Below are 18,035 nucleotides of genomic sequence, written 5' to 3'. Positions count from 1 at the left end.
TATTTTTCTCAACACTGCCATATCCCAGGGCTATGTGCATTCTATATTTACATGCAAGCACAGCCTGTGGCACTGTTTGCAATACTTGGTTTTTTAATAAATAAATCGAATTGATTAATAGAGGTGTTTACATTCTAGTTAAAATAGTATGATATTACAAAGCCTTTTGGTGTGTGTGTGTGTGTATGTATATATATATGGTTCTATTTCACATGCAAGTGGAAAATGTGATATCCCTAGATGAGCAGCTCAACACAATTTGGTAAAATTTAACTACTCAATACAAATGAGACATTTTAAATTCACTGTGATAGTTACCTCTTGTTCACAGTGATACAGAAGTAGTGGTATACTGTTATATTCTATGCACCCTCCCCCTTTTAAATTCCATACCATCATATTTCAAAATAATTTTTTTGCTCTTAGATTTTGTGTATTTTTGCTGCTTCTCATTCTAGACCTTATGGTTGAAAGTACGTATGGCAGTGCCTGGTGAAAGATGCCAAAGAGGTGCCCTTGCCAAAGTTTGCTGTGGCTAAGGCTTCAGTCCCCTGGACTCAGTCCTTCCCAGGCAGAATTCTTAACCACATCACACCTTTGCATTTATATAAGGGAGAAGGCGCGCCTCTTTGGGCCAGGACAGACGATGCATGGGACACGTGTTGGGTCGGGGAATCCCCTGACCGCAGCACACAGAGCCCCAAGGTGGGGCTAACGGACCCTCCCACTGCAGCCATTTTGGCTCTGGAAAATGTTGTGGAAGGAGGAGGCTGAAGGCCATCCTCCCCTAGGGTTGCCAGCTCTGGGTTGGAAAACCCCTGGAGATTTGGGGAGGATGGAGCCTGGGGAGGGCAGGATTTTGGTAGGGGAAGGACCTCGGCAGGGTGTAATGCCACAGAGTCCACAGTCCAAAGCAGCCGATTTCTCCAGGGGAACCAATCTTTGTCGTCTGGAGATCAGTTTTCATTCCTGGAGCTCTCCAGGCCCCATCTGGAGGTTGGTGCCCCTATGATGTTCCCCGCACTGCATTACTGAGCTGAATCAGGGCCTGGTGCACTTTGCAACATAGTTATCTCTGACATCAGGGAAAACCGCACTGGCAATGAGAGCTACACAGAGAATCCCTGCAGTGTGGAAGCAGCGGAACCCCAAATCCTGCTGTTCTTTGAACAGAATTCCGGCAGCCTTTTGTTCATTTCCTGAAAAGGGCATCGCATAGACCAAAACTTTCGCCCTATCCTGTTTTGATGCTCTCCCTCATTGGGCCACGGCAGAAGCAGCAGCAGCAGCCTTGGGAACGCTAGCATGCTTCTTCCTGCTCCATTCTCCCTGTGCCCAAGCTCATTTCCCCCATTTGTGACAGTAACCATTGTTTAGCTTTACCTCTGCTTTGATGCATCCCTGGTAACCATGGTTTGCAAATGCACTTGAAACCACTGTTTATAAGCGAAGCAAGGTTAATGGTATGAACAAGGGAAGGGGTGAAGGGAAATTGCTCCAAAGGGAGAAGGGAAAGGTGTAAGGATCCTCAAGGCAGGCTCTTGTTTTTTTGCAAAACCTGGAACCAGCATTATTCCTGTACCACATCGGAACTCTGGATCAAAGATGCCTGCTTCACATACAGACATGATTTCTCTTCCCAGAATTGCAAGTTTGCATTTTATAGCTCCCTGTTCCCCCATGAATAAACTTGAGATTGGCACCAATATAGAGCACCCCTGCAAGAATGGATACATTTTACCCAGTTTCAGGAAATGGGAGGCATAATTTTGGGTCGCACAGAAATGAGTAGCTAAGAATGTTTAATTAATTTTCATATGGCAATGTGTGTAGAATAGCCAGGAGATCCTAAGATTGCCTGGCCGCCAGACGGTCTTGCTCTTTTAGCATTATGCACCACTAAGTGGTGAGCTTGACTTGTTTTTTTAGGCAAGAGACGGTTCGGAGGTGGTCTGCCATTGCCTGCCTCTGTGTCATAACCCTGGTATTCCTTGGGAGGTCGCCCTTCCAAATACTAGCCAAGGCCGACCCTGCTAAACTTCCAGGATCTGACGAGATCGGGCTAGCCTGGGCTATCCAGGTCAGGCAAGGACAACTAGTTAAGCAGTTAAGTTGAGTAGTTAAGAGATTTTAGTGGATGGACCCCTGCAACTTCAAAGGTGAGCATTGACACAAGGAGAATGCAAAGCATCCCCACCCTTTTATGCCTAGTGCAACTGGCACTTAAGTCACTAGCCCATTTAAGAACTTACAACGCAGTCCCGAGACAAGAGACCCAAAGAGCTTAGAAGCTGATAAAGCACAGGGTTGCCAGCTCTGGGTTGGGAAATGCCTGGAGGTTTTGGGAGTGGAGCCTGGGCAGGGCGGGGTTTGGGGAAGGAAAGGAGCTCAGCTGCGTACAAGGTCATTGAGTCCACCCTCCAAAGCAACCAGCTTCTCCGGGGGAACTGATCTTGGTCGTCTGGAGATCCATTGTAATGGAAGATCTCCAGGTGCCACCTGGAGGCTGGCAACCCCAACTCTGCCAGAATATCCCTCCAGCATGGCATTTGGCTGCATCATTGAGCTGCCCAAAGTGTTCCAACCTTGAATAGCTGGGATACCCAAATTAAGCCTGGAAGCATGCTTCGTTCTCACATCTGAACGGACTTATGTTTAGTACATATTAAGCAGGGCTATTTTTGGGCAGGAACGCGCAGGAACGGAGTTCCGGCTGGCTCCCGAGTTGGCCACGCCCAGCAGGAACTCATTAGCATAATAGGCCACACCCAACAGCAGGAACTCATTAGGATTGGCTACATTAGGGGTGTGTGGCCTAACATGCAAAGGAGTTCCTGCTACAAAAAAGCCCTGGGTTTTGACAACAAACAAGGTAAGCAGAATAAGAAGCAAAAGGTGGGTGTGGCTGGATGACCACACTTCTGGTAACATGGGGGTGTGGCCTAATATGCTAATGAGTTTCTGCTGTTGGGTGTTGCCTATTATGCTAATGAGTTCCTGCTGGGCTTTTTCTACAAAAAAAGCCCTGATATAAAGGCAAAATATTGTGCACTCTTCCTGGAGCCTCGCCCTCTGTGGTTCTGCAGAAGTCACTGGTCTCTCCGATGCCCCAAGGAAGAAGAGAAGAAGAAGAGATCGGATTTATACCCCGCCCTTCACTACCCAAAGGAGTCTCAGAGCGGCTTACAATCTCCTGTCCCTTCCCCTCCCCACAACAGACACCCTGTGAGGCAGGTGGGGCTGAGAGAGCTCTGACAGAAACTGCTCTTTTTCAAGAACAGCTCTGACAGAACGATGGCTTGCCCAAGGTCATCCAGCAGGTGCAAGTGAAGCAGTGGGGAATCAAACCCGGTTCTCACAGATCAGAGTCCGCACACTTAATCACTACACCAAACTGGCCTCCACTTTTTGGGAAGGGCAGTTCCATTCTGAGGGGTTGTGTGAAGGATCCAATCACACACACCATGCAGAGATGCTGCAAGAGAGCTCGAGTGCTATCTCAGGAGGCGGGCTAGAAGTTAGTTCAATCAATAAAATGTCCACTCGCCCATCCAGTCCAATCCCTTGGGGCAGAATGAAAAGAAGTTAGGGCAGACCTGTGACTCCTCTAGAGACGCGGCAGGCAGCCTCTCTCTAGAAAAAGACCCAGTAATAGTTTCAGACTAGAATCTGGGAGACCCAAGTTGGAATCCCCACTCTGCTATGGAAGAACGCTGGGCGGCCTCGGGCCAGTCACAAACTCTCAGCCGAACCCGTCTCTCAGGGTCGGTGTGAGGATAAAATGGAAGAGAAAACGATAGAAGCTGCTTTGGCTCCTCACTTAGGAGAAAGTAAATGAAGTAAGTAAATAAGAAAGTATGGTAAACAACCTAACTGTAGGTACCCGCTCTCTATCAGGGGCTGAGTGAAAGGAAAGCAAGGTCAGAGCAATCTGTCCTGCCAGAGACAGCAGGCTGCCTCCTCTGAGGGTAAATCCTCTATTCAAGATAGTGTCAGAGGGTAGCCTGTGTCGGTCTGCAGAAGAAACAGATACATTCGAGTCCAGTAGCACCTTTAAGGTAAAGGTTCCCCTTGCTCGCAAGCCAGTTGAATCCGACTCTAGGGATGCAGTGCTCATCTCCGTTTCCAAGCCGAAGAGCCAGCGCTGTCCGAAGATGTTTCCGTGGTCATGTGGCCGGCATGACTAGACGCCGAGGTGCACAGAACGCTGTCACCTTCCCACCGAAGCGGTACCTGTTTATCTACTTGCAATTTCTTGCTTTCGAACGGCTAGGTTGGCAGGAGCTGGGACCAGAGACGGGAGCTCACTCCGTCACGCGGCACTCAACCTTAGAGACCAACAATTTGTGTGTGGGGTTGTGGGTTTTTTGAGCGTCAAAGCTCCTTTCGTCAGACATGAGTAGGAATGAGCAGGAGCAGGAAGGAAGAACTTTGGGTCTTTTTATCTCAGTCAGTCAACACGAGATTGCCGAGTTGATTCACAACTTCAGAGCAACGGACCCCTCGCCTCCAAGTGCTGGACAGGGACACAGGATTCTTATCTCCTGACAGATGCTAATTTTCTGCTCCCCAGCCTTTCCCCTCTGCTCTGATCAAGCTGATTACAATGTGCATTTGTCCCTTTGCATTCTTTACAACACTGGATTCAAATTTAGTTCCCACATCTGTTGTCAACTCTTTTATTATCCGTGTGCCAACTTACTGCTGTTTACATGTCTCACCTAATGTGTGATTCCAGTCTTAGCTGCATTTATTGCTCAGTTTCTTAGACATCTTGACTCTAATTAGCTCTTCTTGGCAACTAACCCCCCCACCTATATGTAATATTTGAGGAAATCTGTTTCAATGAATCTGAAGGAGTGTACATACGAAGTCTCTCCGTTCTCACTTGTACTCAGAATTGAACTGTGTCTGTTCTGGTGCCACTGGACTCAAACCTCGTTCCCACATCTGTTTGTTAACTCTTGTAAAGGTAAGGGTAAAGGTTCCCTTGCTCGAAAGCCAGTCGAATCTGACTCTAGGGTTGCGGTGCTCATCTCCGTTTCAAAGCCGAAGAGCCAGCGCTGTCCAAAGACGTTTCCGTGGTCATGTGGCCAGCATGACTAAACACCAAGGCGAACGGAACGCTGTTACCTTCCCACCGAAGTGGTACCTATTTATCTACTTGCAATTTCTTGCTTTCGAACTGCTAGGTTGGCAGGAGCTGGAACTAGAGACGGGAGCTCACTCCATCATGCGGCAACTCGGGTCTCGAACTGCTGAACTACCGATCTTCCACAGCCTGCAGTTCAGCGTCTTAAACGCTTGAGCCACCGCAGCTCCATCTTGTATCTGTATACTAATTTACTGTATACTAATTTACTGTCATTCACAGATCTTTCGTACGTGCAGTCCCAGCTACAATCACCCAGTACTTTTGCATGTTGACTCTAAATGGCCCTTCCTGACAACAACCTTCACCCCACTCCCTATAAATAATGGCTGAGGAGATTCTGCTCCACTGTATCTGAGGAAGTGTGCATGCACACAAAGGCTTATACCGTGTATAAAACTTTGTTGTTCTTAAAGGTGCCACTGGACATGAATTTTGTTTCAAAACAGCCCGTCCACCTTCTGACTAGGATACGGAGGCCCACAGATCTCCACTCCTACCTGTGTCTGATGAAGAGAGCTTTGACTCTTGAAAGTTTACGTCTGAAACTCTTGTTGGTCTCTAAGGTCCTGCTGGGCTTGAATCTAACTGTCCTTTATTCCAGTAATTTATTTATTGTGGCACAGTAACAATTCCCTCACAGTGCACAGTTGGGAAGTGGGAGGATTTAAGTGCTGAAGGCTTTTTACCTTACAGTTTTGTACCACTTGAGCTGCGGTGGCTCAAGTGGTTAAGACGCTGAGCTGCAGGCTGTGGAAGGTCAGTAGTTCAGCAGTTCGAGACCCGAGTGCCGCATGATGGGGTGAGCTCCCATCTCTAGTCCCAGCTCCTGCCAACCTAGCAGTTCGAAAGCAAGAAATTGCAAGTAGATAAATAGGAACCGCTTCGGTGGGAAGGTAACAGCGTTCCGTGCGCCTTGGCGTTTAGTCATGCCGGCCACATGACCACGGAAACGTCTTCGGACAGCGCTGGCTCTTCGGCTTTGAAACGGAGATGAGCACCGCAACCCTAGAGTCGGATTCGACTGGCTTTCGAGCAAGGGAACCTTTACCTTTTTACCTTTGTACCTAAAACTCCTCATATTGAAAATTAGCAAGAAAGAGAGAGTTCAGCCCATGGCTTTCTATGTGCAAGGAAACTGGGTGCGTGTGCAAATCCAGCCACCATACCATCCGTTACAGTTTTGGGGGGGAAACTTTACCACGTGATTCTGAAACACACGAACTTACCTCGCAACTAAACTCCATTTCGGCATCCATTGTTATCACTTTCACTTTAAAAGTCTTCGGCTGCTTCCTTTTCAGTCCTGTGATAGACATGCCTTTCCGCTAGCAGGAGAGCTCCGCACCTGGCCCCAAACAATGGAAGAATCAAGGTTACCTGTGTGGATCTGACTGCATAACTCAGCCCTCCTGGCTGTAAATATGTTTTTAGAAGCAGGTGAGCAATGCCTGGTGAAATGGCGGGAGCCAGAACTCTGCAGCCATCCGGAGGATGCATTTTGAACGATACTGATTAATACACTATAGGCCAAATTGTCACATTCATCCAAAAGAACAAACACCCTCCAGGTTTTTAAGAAAACGGCATTGCAGAATAAACAAAGACAATGTGCAGCGAGATTGAACAGCACCACTGTTGTGGTGGGACTTGGACAGTGATCCCTATGAGGATCGGGGGCATTTAATCACAATCATTGTCTCTGTTCCCATCTGTGAAGTGTTGGAGGGGATGGGAGGCTGGCTTTGAAAAATGATCCCCTTGCCAATTATCACTGCCCAGAAGGCTGGTGGGGGAACAACAACAACTACACAGCTGCCTGGAAGATCTCCTTCTAGCATCCGCAAAGAAATGGCAGGAATGGAGAGCTGTGTCTGTGTCCGCCAGAGGGGGAAAACACCAAACTACCACTGGTTAAGACCAGACCAGGCGACAGCAGCCCTGCATCCATGCCGGTTTCAGCAAAAAGGTAAGCGACACGAACACGCCCTGTGTCAAACAGGGGGGAAAGTGCACCGAGGAAAAGCAGGAATGGAGTGCCCTGTGCAATGTTAAGCTTTGGCGATACTCAATTATTGCCTGCGAGTCTTTTTCACAGGACTTGCTTTCTGCAGACTGCTAGATTTAAGCCCGGAAATAAACAAGAGGCATTGAAAGACAGACGAGCCCTCTCACGTTAACGATATTTATCCTCCCCCTTCAAACGTTTCCTTTCTTTTCCGTTTCCATGCAAATTATTCAGCCGCTTGGATGAGGGAGGTGGGTTTTCTTACCTCTCTGTTTTTCCCTGGGAGCTCAGGCGCTGTACCTGGAGTCAAACGGGCTCGCTAGTTCCTTCTCTGAATGCAGGAACGATAAGAAAGAAGGCTTAATCCTAAAGATGGCATTCTGTTGCCCATTTTTAGAATCACGCTGGGAAAACCAAGCCGGGGAGGACAGATCTGGCCGCGGCTCTCGCTTCCTTTGTTTGCTCCGAAGGGCAGGCAGCGTGTCAGCTCGGCTGCCCTCAGGAATCAAGGGATTTACTTTCCCAGGTGAGAGGAGGGGTGCCACCCATTTCCTGGCTGGGTGCTCCTCTCAGTCTCCTCCCACCTTGCCATCCCTGTGTGCAGGCGCTGAGGGAAACATCCCCCCCCCCCCAATTTTCTCTTTTCACAATGAAGGGATCAGAGTCACTTTCACAGAATGCCCAAGAGTGGCTCCAACGCGCCTCACTAGGGTTGCCAGATCCAGGTTGGGAAACTCCTGGAGATTTGGGGGTGGAGCCTGGGGAGGACAGGGGGCCTCAGTGGGGGACAAGGGCATAGAGTCCACCAACATTCCCTCTAAGCCGTGGGGTCTGGCGAGCAGATATTCTACTTTGTGAGTACCTGGCATTAAAGCTGTGAGCGAGCGATTTGGCTACGGCATCCATGAGTTTGCTCTGGAGCCATCCTCCCTGAGCGAAGACAAAAAAGTGTGTGAGCCGGAGGCTAAAAGACTGTGAGCCGGCTCACGCTGACTCAGCTTAGAGGGAACACTGGAGTCCACCCTCCAAAGCATCCGTTTTCTCCAGGGCAACTGATCTCTGTAGTCTGGAGAGGAGCTGGGATTCCAGAAGGTCCCCAGATCCCACCTGGAGGCTGGCATCCCTACACATCACTAAGTAGGACTATTCGTTCATTCATGAGAGGGAAAACATCAATATTTATGGTGTGCCAGAAGAAGAAGAAGAGAAGAGACTGGATTTATACCCCGCCCTTCACTACCCGAAGGAGTCTCAGAGCGGCTTACAAACTCCTTTCCCTTCCCCTCCCCACAACAGACACCCTGTGAGGTAGGTGGGGCTGAGAGAGCTCTGACAGAAACTGCTCTTTTTCAAGAACAGCTCTGACAGAACTATGGCTTGCCCAAGGTCATCCAGCAGGTGCAAGTGGAGGAGTGGGGAATCAAACCCAGTTCTCCCAGATCAGAGTCCATGCACTTAACTGCTACACCAGACTGGCTCCACATGCACTGCTGGTGCTGGATCAATGGCAGCGATGGAAAGGATCCATGTGGGGAACTAGACAGCGCAATCCCTGCTTTGCCCGGTGACCTGAGGCCCATCACACCCCCATTCTCCAAGCCTACCTGCCTTATGCCACCTCCTTATGGTTTGTTTGGAGTAGTGGTTAAGTGTGCGGACTCTAATCTGGGAGAACCGGGTTTGATTCCCCACTCCTCCACTTGCACCTGCTGATGTGACCTTGGGTCAGTCGCAAGCTCTGGCACAGCTGTCCTTGAAAAAGAGCAGTTTATGTCAGAGCTCTCTCAGCCCCACCCACCCCACAGGGTGTCTGTTGTGGGGAGGGGAAGGGGAAGGAGTTTGTAAGCCGCTCTGAGACACCTTTGGGTAGTGAAGGGCGGGGTATAAATCCAATCTCTTCTCTTCTTCTTCTTCTTGTTTAGTGCATTTTCTCTCTCACTCTTCTTCCCAGGAGCTCAGGGCGACATTCACGGTTCTCCTCACCTCCATTTTGTTTATTTCATTTGTCCACCCACCTTTCTCTCCCAATGGGGACCATCATTCCTCTCTCCTTCATTTTATCCTTACAACAGCCCTGTGAAGTAGGTTAGGATAAAGGAGAACAACTGGCCCAAGTCACCCAATCAGTTTCGTGACTAGCTGGGAGTTAAAGTCAGCTCTCTTCAGTCCTGCTCCAACAACCCTGCAAGGTAGGTTAGGATAAGGGAGAACAACTGGCCCGAGGTTGCCCAGTCGGTTTTATGAGAAGTGGGGATTTGAAGCCAGGTCTCTCCAGTCCTGGTCCAGCAACTCTGTGAGGTAGCTTATGCTGAGTGAGGATGGCTGGCCCAAGGTCACCCAATCAGTTTCATGATCAGCGGGATCTGAACACGCATCTTTTCAGTCCTAGTTCAGCACTCGAACCATTACACAACACTGGCCCCTTAGTATCTAGGGATGTAAAATTGTATATCATGACTTTGATCATTAAAAATTGCTGTTTGCTATTCATATAGCACATACATGGTGTTTTGTAGAGTGCAATAAGAAAAGCAAGGTCTCCGCCCCGCGGAGCTTACAGTATAATATGTCAATCTTAGGCATGTTAAGTGTATATATGATTGCACAGCAGCATTAATTCAAAAGGCAGAGGAAGACAATCAAAGGAGGTTACAGAAGTCCAGACTCAGCAAGAGAAGAGATGAGCAACAGCAAATGCCTTTTACTGTGATCCATTCTTTAGAGGAGTGGTTTTCTAATCCTGTTCCAAAGGACCTTATCTCAGATGCTTCAGCCAATGAATTGGTAATGGTTAATCGCCTTACCTGAAAGATACTTCTGTGCCTTTTCCTGCCAGGTACAGATGTACGCAAGTGCGGCCAAGTTGCAACTGACTTACGGCAACCCCAGCAAGAGGCTTTCAAGTCAAGTGAGAAGCAGAGGTGGTTTGCCCTTGCCTTCCTCTGCAGAGCCTTCCTTGGTGGGAGAACCGGGTTTGATTCCCCACTCCTCCACTTGCACCTGGCTGGATGACCTTGGGCAAGCCATAGTTCTGATAAGAGCTGTTCTTGAAAAAGAGCAGTTTCTGTCAGAGCTCTCTCAGCCCCACCTACCTCACAGGGTGTCTGTTGTGGGGAGGGGAAGGGAAAGGAGTTTGTAAGCCGCTCTGAGACTCCTTTGGGTTGTGAAGAGCGGGGTATAAATCCAACCTCCTCCTCCTCCTTCTCCTCCTCCTTCTTCTCCTCTTACACAGTCTTATGACATCAAGTTATCTTGCGGCCTCTTCTGCCACAGTGCTGTCCTGATGAGTTAGCACTCCTAAACTTAGTACACGCCTTAAGATGTGCCGCACTATCATTTGCAATGCACAAAGGCTTGCAGACTAGGGTTTCTCAACAGGCTGATTAGCAAGGGAGCATTCCCTGCAGGAAAATAATTTGGAAACCACTGCTTTTAGAAGGCCAACACACACCTGGCGGGCCATTCACAAAGCACTCTCCTGCTGTCGCAATACCCTATTTTGCAAACTCTTCATTTGGGGGGAGGGGTTTTATTATGTATTGAGCCTGAAGTGCCCTTGCAAAAGGACTGAGCTTGGGATGCATAACAATAGATTGCTAGGATCCTAGAATGGACCAGTAGGGAGACGAGGACCCTAGAGTAAACCAACTGGGGAAACAGAGTGTAAATAGCCTATCGTTGCGAGTGGGGTGTTTTTGGGTGTAACCCTTTTCAGGCATAAATACTTGGCTTTGGCCAGGGATTCCAGTCTTCTTCTTTCTCTTGCTGAATCACTAATAAACTAGGAGCTGATCACTTCTACGCGTCTGAACCCAGTATATTTCAGGTTTCTTAGTCAGGACCAGCGCTCCCTCTAAGCTGTGGAGTCTTGTGAGCAAAAATTCTACTTTGTGAGCTCCTGGCATTAAAGTTGTGAGCGAGCGATTTGGCTGCTGCATAAATTAGTTTGCTCTGGAGCCCTCCTTCCTGAGCTAAGGCAGAAATGTCTGAACCGGAGGCTAAAAAACTGTGAGCTAGCTCACACTAACTCAGCTTAGAGGGAACACTGGTCAGGACCAACCCTAAACCAAGTGGCACCCCAGGCTAGGAAAGCCGTCGACTCACCCCACCTCTGCATGATCAACTTCTGAATACTTTGTTTTGTTATTGCAGTTTGTGGCCCATTTAATGATACTGATACACACCTTTGTGCACCCCTGAGTTATCCTTGTCGTATTAGACCATAATGTGAATTTACTGCTTACCAATCTCATGATCTTTTAAAAAAGTATTTGTGTGTGTGTGCTTGCCTGCCTGGAAGTCATGGTGACTTCTGGCGACCCCTACCGGGGCTTGGATGTTTTCAGAAAGGCGACTTGATATCCCTGCCTCTTCATCCTGGCCCTAGTATTCCTTTGGAGGTCTGCCTTCCAAGCGCTTGCCAGGGTCGGCCCTGCTCAGCTTCTGAGATCTGATGAGATCGGGCTTGCCTGGGCTATCCAGGTCGGGGCCAATGTTTTATTGTTTTTGTGGTACCAATGACATGGCAATCACAGGCATACAGGGTACTTGTTGAATAGGCAATGATGTCATACATTTTCTCAGAATTTTTCTTTAAAAATTAACCAGTGCTGGCCACACAGGTCAGTGTTACCGGTATGCACCTGAAGATGAACTGCCCAGATGTTGAATAGATGGGAAGCACCCCCAAGCTCAGCCCCCACCCCACCGCCACCTGCCCCTAAATTCTGCATAGCCACAAACAATGCTCCCTCCAAGCTGCAGAGTCTTGTGAGCAGAAATTCAACTTTGTGAGCTACCAGCATTAAAGTTGTAAGTGAGTGATTTGGCTGCTGCATACATTCGTTTGCTCTGGAGCCATCCTTCTTGAGCTAAGACGAAAAACTGTGAGCCGGAGGCTAAAGAACTGTGAGCTAGCTCACACTAACTCAGTTTAGAGGGAACACTGGCTACTGCATAAATTAGTTTGCTCTGGAGCCGTCCTTCCTGAGCAAAGACAAAAATATGTGAGCTGGAGGCTAAAAAATGGTGAGCTAGTTCACACAAACTCAGCTTAGAGGGAACACTGGCTACAAATAACACCCACCAAGGTAAGACAATCCACAATTCACACAACTATATATGCTCAAAACTGTATATTACAGTCATTGAAGTAAAAAGAAGGGTTAGTGGTCATAACCCAATAGAATGTATGGGCACATCTCCAACAGATTGCTCATAATAGTTAAGCATTACTTACAAAAAGAATGTGTTCAAAACCAACAGTAGGCTCCTCTGTAATTCCATGCATAGATAGCGACCATAGACCTCCAAACACAAAGTAACTGGCAGAAGACGCCCTCTGTGGGAAGAATAACAGCCGTATACCTCTCCCAGGTATAAATCAAGATGTTTCAATGATCTTCAGCAGCAGCTGGTAAAACGGAACCCGATTTCCAAAATAACATAGGCGCAGCTCAATAATTTCAATGGAATCTGCATGACAAATTCCAGAGAGGTAGCTGAGTTAATCTGCTGCAGACGAAATAACAGAGTCTTGCAGCATTTCAAGGGCTCACCATGTTTATTGCTCCACAAGCTTTCATTATTATTCTTTCTTATTTTTTTATCACACCCATCCTTTGAGGAGGTATGCAAGGTTCTACTCCCCATATTAGTTTTTTTTTTTTAATTACATTTATATCCAGCCTTTCACCCTGACGGGGACCCAAAGCAGCTTACATCATTCTTCTCTCTTCTGTTTCATCCTCACAACAACCCTGTGAGGTAGTTTTGGCTGAGAGTATGTGACTGGCCAAAGGTCACCTAGCAAGCTTCCATGCAGGGATGCCAGCCTCCAGGTGGGGCCTGGGGATCTTCCAGAATTACAGCTCATCTCCACACTACAGAGATCAGTTCCCCTGGAGAAAACTGATGCTTTGAAGAGTGGACTCTGTGTACCCCACTGAGGTCCCTGCTCTCCCCAGACTCCATCCCCAAATCTCCAGGAGTTTCCCAACCTGGAGCTGACAGCTCTACTCTCCCCCCCCCACCCCCGTTCTCTTTCAGTGGCTGGGAGGGGGTGTCCGGGCAACCCTGCTTTCATAGCATAAGTGGGGATTTGAACCTGGATTCCCAAATCCCGGTCTGACAGTTTAACCACGACACCATATTGGCTATCGTCTCATAACACCCATACAGCCTAGGCCAGGGGTGTCAAACATGTGGCCCGGGGGCCAGATGAGGCCCCCGGAGGGCTTCTATCAGGCCCGCGGTGGAACTGGCTGCCTTCTGCTTCTTCTTCCAGTTCTGCTGCTGCTGCATCATTGTAGGTTTGCAGCGTACAGATACACACCTGAACAGCATCGAATACCAGCCTCCCCACCTGTGCTAACTTCTAACACTGAAGGCAGTGACACAATTTGAAAATTTTGAAGTTTTAGCACCATCTGGGAAAATTTTAATTATGTATCATGTAGACTGTTTTCATCATCAATAATGTTTTATCCTTGTTGTTCACCACCCTGAGCCTTGTGTATTCAGGGGATAAATTTAAACTATAAATAAATAAAATAAATAAACCAAAAGCAACACTTGGCTTCCTAATTACAACACATAGCCTACGCATTTCCTTTTAATTTTTAAAACTGAGTTTATTATAACATGTATACAAAACAAGAACACATCAGTATCATGTTCTGATCATTCAATTGAGGGAGGGTCGTGGCTTTGTGACAGAGCACTTGCTTTGCATGGGAAAGGGCTCAGGTGCCATTGTCTTTAGATGGATCTCAGATCCAGGAGAGTCACTCCTTGAGTCACTGCTAATCTTCCCCCTGCTAGTTAAGAGTAGGTAGCACCAGCCTAGGTGAATTTCTTCAGCAACGACCATCCAATGATTTTTAAAGTAAAAGGAAAGTTAAAAGGAAAACCCCCGGTCCAACAGCGACCCCGAGCGTTCAGTCCTTGAACCGACACAACTCGGCTTCTAACCACTGAGCCACACGAGCAAATCCTAGACGGTATTGCTAGGCCACGCCCCTCTCGCCTACACGTGCCGCGGAAGTGGCCCGCACTTCCGTTCCTAGCCCCGCCTTCTGCTTCTCTTGGTGTTCTACAGCCCCTCCCCCCCGCCCGGTTCCCGGCTTCGAGACGAAGTAAGAGTTTGGGGGGGGGGTGGGGGTGGCGTCCGGCCGGCGTTTAAGGATGAGAGGGAGGGGGCGCCGGGGAGGGGGCGGAGAGTCGGGCCCTGCCGGGGAAGGACGGCACCGCGAGCAGGTGCCTATGGAGGAGAGCCGATCGCTATGGTAACTGTGTGCCGTCAACTCCCAACCGACTTCTGACGACCCGTCGTGGGGTTTTCAAGGCAAGAGATGAGCAGAGGTGATTGGCCTTTGCCTGCCTCTGCAAGAGAGCCAGTTAGCCTGTGGGACTCGGTGCCACTAGATGTGGGCACGGGCATTGGTCTCAAAAAGGGAAATAAGGGGGAGCTCTGGAGAATCAGGCTGTCTCTTTAAGAAGGAGCACTAATATATGTCTTTATCTGGACTAGGTAAATATCAGTGATGTGGCTCCCCCCCCCCCCGATCTAGGTACCTCAGGCTAGCCTGATCTCATCAGATTTCAGAAGCTAAGCAGGGCTGGACCTGGTTAGTATTTGGACGGGAGGCTGCCAAGGAACAACAGGGTCATGATACAGAGATGGGCAATGGAAAGCCCCCTCTGTTCATCTCTCTCCTTGAAAATCCTGGCTGGTTGCTGTAAGTCGGCTGCGACTTGCTGGTAACTTTACACGTACACAACGAAGGTTATATCTACTTCAGAGCTGTTTGTAAATACATCGTTATTTAGACATGGTAATTAAAATGGCATCTCTGGTTTCCTCTTGGATGCTGAAGGATGAATGGGAGGGATGTTTCCTTTGTGCCCTGCTTCTCGGCGGAGCCCTGTTGAATCAGGCCCCGAAGTCCCTCTAGCCAAGCATCCTGTTTCCCACATCTGCGTCCAGGAAATCCATCTGCAAGGTAAAGAGACACTAGCTTTGTGCTGATGTCCCTTCTTTCCCTGTCAGTATGGAACAATCAACCATGTGGCAGTTTACCTGTCAGTGATGTGAAGGTAGGAAAGGTAGCACCTGTAAATGCAGGAGAGGGAGCTCTGCCAAAGTGCTCCAGCTTTTTTCTGTGGTCCCATTCCTATCCTCTCAGGACCCCTGTGAGGTAGGCTAATGGTTGAGCTAAAGGATGCGGGTGCCCCTATTCTCAGGCAATTTACTGCTACCTCATTTCCTTCCCCACTTATCAATTGTAGTATATTAAGGCTATGTGGACTTTGATTAAAATTTTATTCATCTCCATTCTCTAAAGCAGCAGTTCTCAAACTCTTTGAAGTGGTACCCACTTCTAAACTTATTGTACTTTTGGGGGCATGCTTGCAAAGTAACTTTATGCAATTTCCCCCTTCCCTATCATAAAACGTGGGTATCTCACATCAGTTAACACAGAGCAAATGTATGTTTTTAATGCATAGTATCTATAGTATTATTCAGCAGTGAGCTGTATTTCATGGTCACTTCCTATATTCTGCAGAGGCAAGCACAAATTTGCCATCTACCCTCCCAAAATCTTGTTTCCAAGTGCACTCCTTTCTGGTCATGCGAACCACTTGTGAAAAGTTGGGACTCCCTCTTTTCTCTCTGGGAACTGCTGCTATAAAGTATATATTTCACAGAGTAACATTCTTGCTTCCCTCGTCTTTGCCAGTTCCCAAACTAATTTTTCTAAATATACCCCTCCAGATATTTGAACAGATGCTGCTTATGTCTGCCTCCTTGATGTATAGCACCATGCTGGCTTGCAGATTTCAAATAGGGCTCTGCTGGGAAACCTTTTGAGTGGAAGATTGGAGTTGCAGGGAATTTCCATTGAGCTGAGGACAATTTAACCTCTGAATCTTTTGGTCTCTTTTAATGCAATGTGTATTTTTAAGATGATCATGGAAATAAATTATTGGCATAGAGTTGCTGGGGTCCTGCATATGTGGTCAAAGTGCACTAGCGGTAGGGTGTAAGTATCAATGTTTGCATTTCCATTGTTTCCCTAAAATAGATGGAAAGCGAATTGCATTAACAGTATCTCTCCAGAGAAAATCTGAGCCATTGAGGTCTCTTGTACAGAATAACGTCCCAGAGCTAACTTTATTAAGTGCTGCTGGGATTGGTCAGTGTTAATACCATGGCATAGTACCAGCATTCTAACTTTAAGATTCTGTATTGTAAAAAGCATTTAACCCCCAAAAAATAGAAATGGAGGAAGCTAGTCGGATTTCCCTCATTGCTCCCTTGTTATTGTGACTAACTGAATCTTCCTTCCTCTGGCACTGCCCTCCTGCTGGTTCATATTCTTAAATAGCTTTGGTAATTCTGGTTACCACATTCATACCTTGAGCTTCCTCCAAGGACAGCAGGGTGGCTTAAACGGTTTTCCCCCTCTCCCATTTTATCCTGGCAACAACCCTGCGAGGTAGGTCGAGAGAGAGCAAGTAATTGGCCTGAGGTCACCCAGTGAGCTATAGGGATGACTGAGGTAGGTCTCCTCGCTCCTGTCCAACACTCAAACCAGTGTATAAGCTGGCTTTCTAAATGGAAAGCAAAACCAGTATTTATGAGAGTTTCAGCCTCTGAGCCCATTGCATCTGTTCAAGAGTCAAGGCAGACTAGTTGCTCCGGAGTAACTTGTTTTTAAATTGGAGATGTTTGTTTTGGGAGGGTTCCTTTAGCTATGGTGCTTACATGACTCATGTGCCATTACAGGAGCATTGGCTCTTAGTCCATCATCATGATAGTGCACTGGGAAAACATAATATCCCTGCCACCAAATTACCCCCCTTCAAGAACGTGCCTTGCAAACCAAACTTGTATCAGCCTGCCTGTGCGTGAGTGCCAAGTTTTGTAAAAAGTCTTTATGCGGTTGCCTTAGAAAGATTCTTCCTTCCTGGAGGTGACCCAGCGAATGACTGTTTTTTGGACTGATTTCACTAAAAGCGAAAGTCCTGCATTTTGGTGAAACTTCTCAAGACCTCAGCAGCCAATCAAGACCTTCCTCAGAACATCCAGGGGAAACTGAATTAATCTGTTTTGCAAGTCATGCCCACCAGCTTTCTTGAGAGGGTTTGCCCTCGTTGCAGTATTCTTACAATTACACAGAAATCAAAGGAAGAGACCTCAGGGTCACCCAGTGCCAAATGGCTGCGACTACCAAGAATCCTGGCCTTCAGAGCCTTGCGTGGCCTGGGACCGACATACCTAAGGAACCGCCTCTCCCCATATGTGGCCTGGAGAGCCTGCCTGCCTCGGAGTCACTGGGGAGGTGTCGCTCTTCAGGCCTTCCCTCTGTAGTGACGCACACAGAGGTTTTGGCTTTAGTGGCCGTGGCCAACTCTGAAGCCAGCCGGAACTCTGTTCCTGTGCGTTCCTGCCCAAAAATAGCCCTGCGTTAAGCCTTGACCAGGGCTTTTTCTGCCCTGGCCCCAGCCTGGTGGAACATGCTTCCGCGTGACATAAGGGCCCTGTGGGATCTTTTACTATTCCACAGGATGTTCCTCTGCCTAGCAACCCCAGTCTTCCTTGGTGGTCTCCCATCCAAGTACTAACTGTGGTCAACCCTGCTTAACTTTCAAGTTCTGATGATGAGCTCAGGCTAAGCTGGCTAGTCTATGGTTTTGATAGGTGCTGGAGTGACAGTTGGATGGGTACCTTCAGTTCCTGACACCCAGACTCAATATTCATAGGGCCATGGGACGCCAGGACCAGTCATGTAGAGTTTTCCTTCTTCTTTCCCCCCCAATAGCTGAAGCATGTCTGCGTTACGTGGAGCGGTCCATGCCCGATGGATCGTA

General features: G+C 48.1%; 1 protein-coding gene across 1 annotated transcript in view; it reads right to left on the bottom strand.

Annotated features, from left to right (window-relative positions):
- The window catches only part of LOC107112484 (merlin-like), a 40,303-nt gene extending 32,649 nt beyond the window's left edge, over positions 1-7,654 (bottom strand). Inside the window, exons 1-2 of the mRNA XM_015413627.1 lie at positions 7,426-7,654; positions 6,382-6,500 (exon numbers count right to left, since the gene is read on the bottom strand). Coding sequence (XP_015269113.1) covers positions 6,382-6,471 — 90 coding nt within the window. The 5' untranslated portion in view covers positions 6,472-6,500; positions 7,426-7,654. The remainder of the gene's footprint in view (positions 1-6,381; positions 6,501-7,425) is intronic.
- Positions 7,655-18,035: the final 10,381 nt, after the last annotated feature.

Source organism: Gekko japonicus, unplaced genomic scaffold (assembly GCF_001447785.1).
Source record: "Gekko japonicus isolate JY-2015 unplaced genomic scaffold, Gekko_japonicus_V1.1 scaffold452, whole genome shotgun sequence".
NCBI lineage: Eukaryota > Metazoa > Chordata > Lepidosauria > Squamata > Gekkonidae > Gekko > Gekko japonicus.
This window is presented reverse-complemented; position numbering and strand designations above follow the sequence as displayed.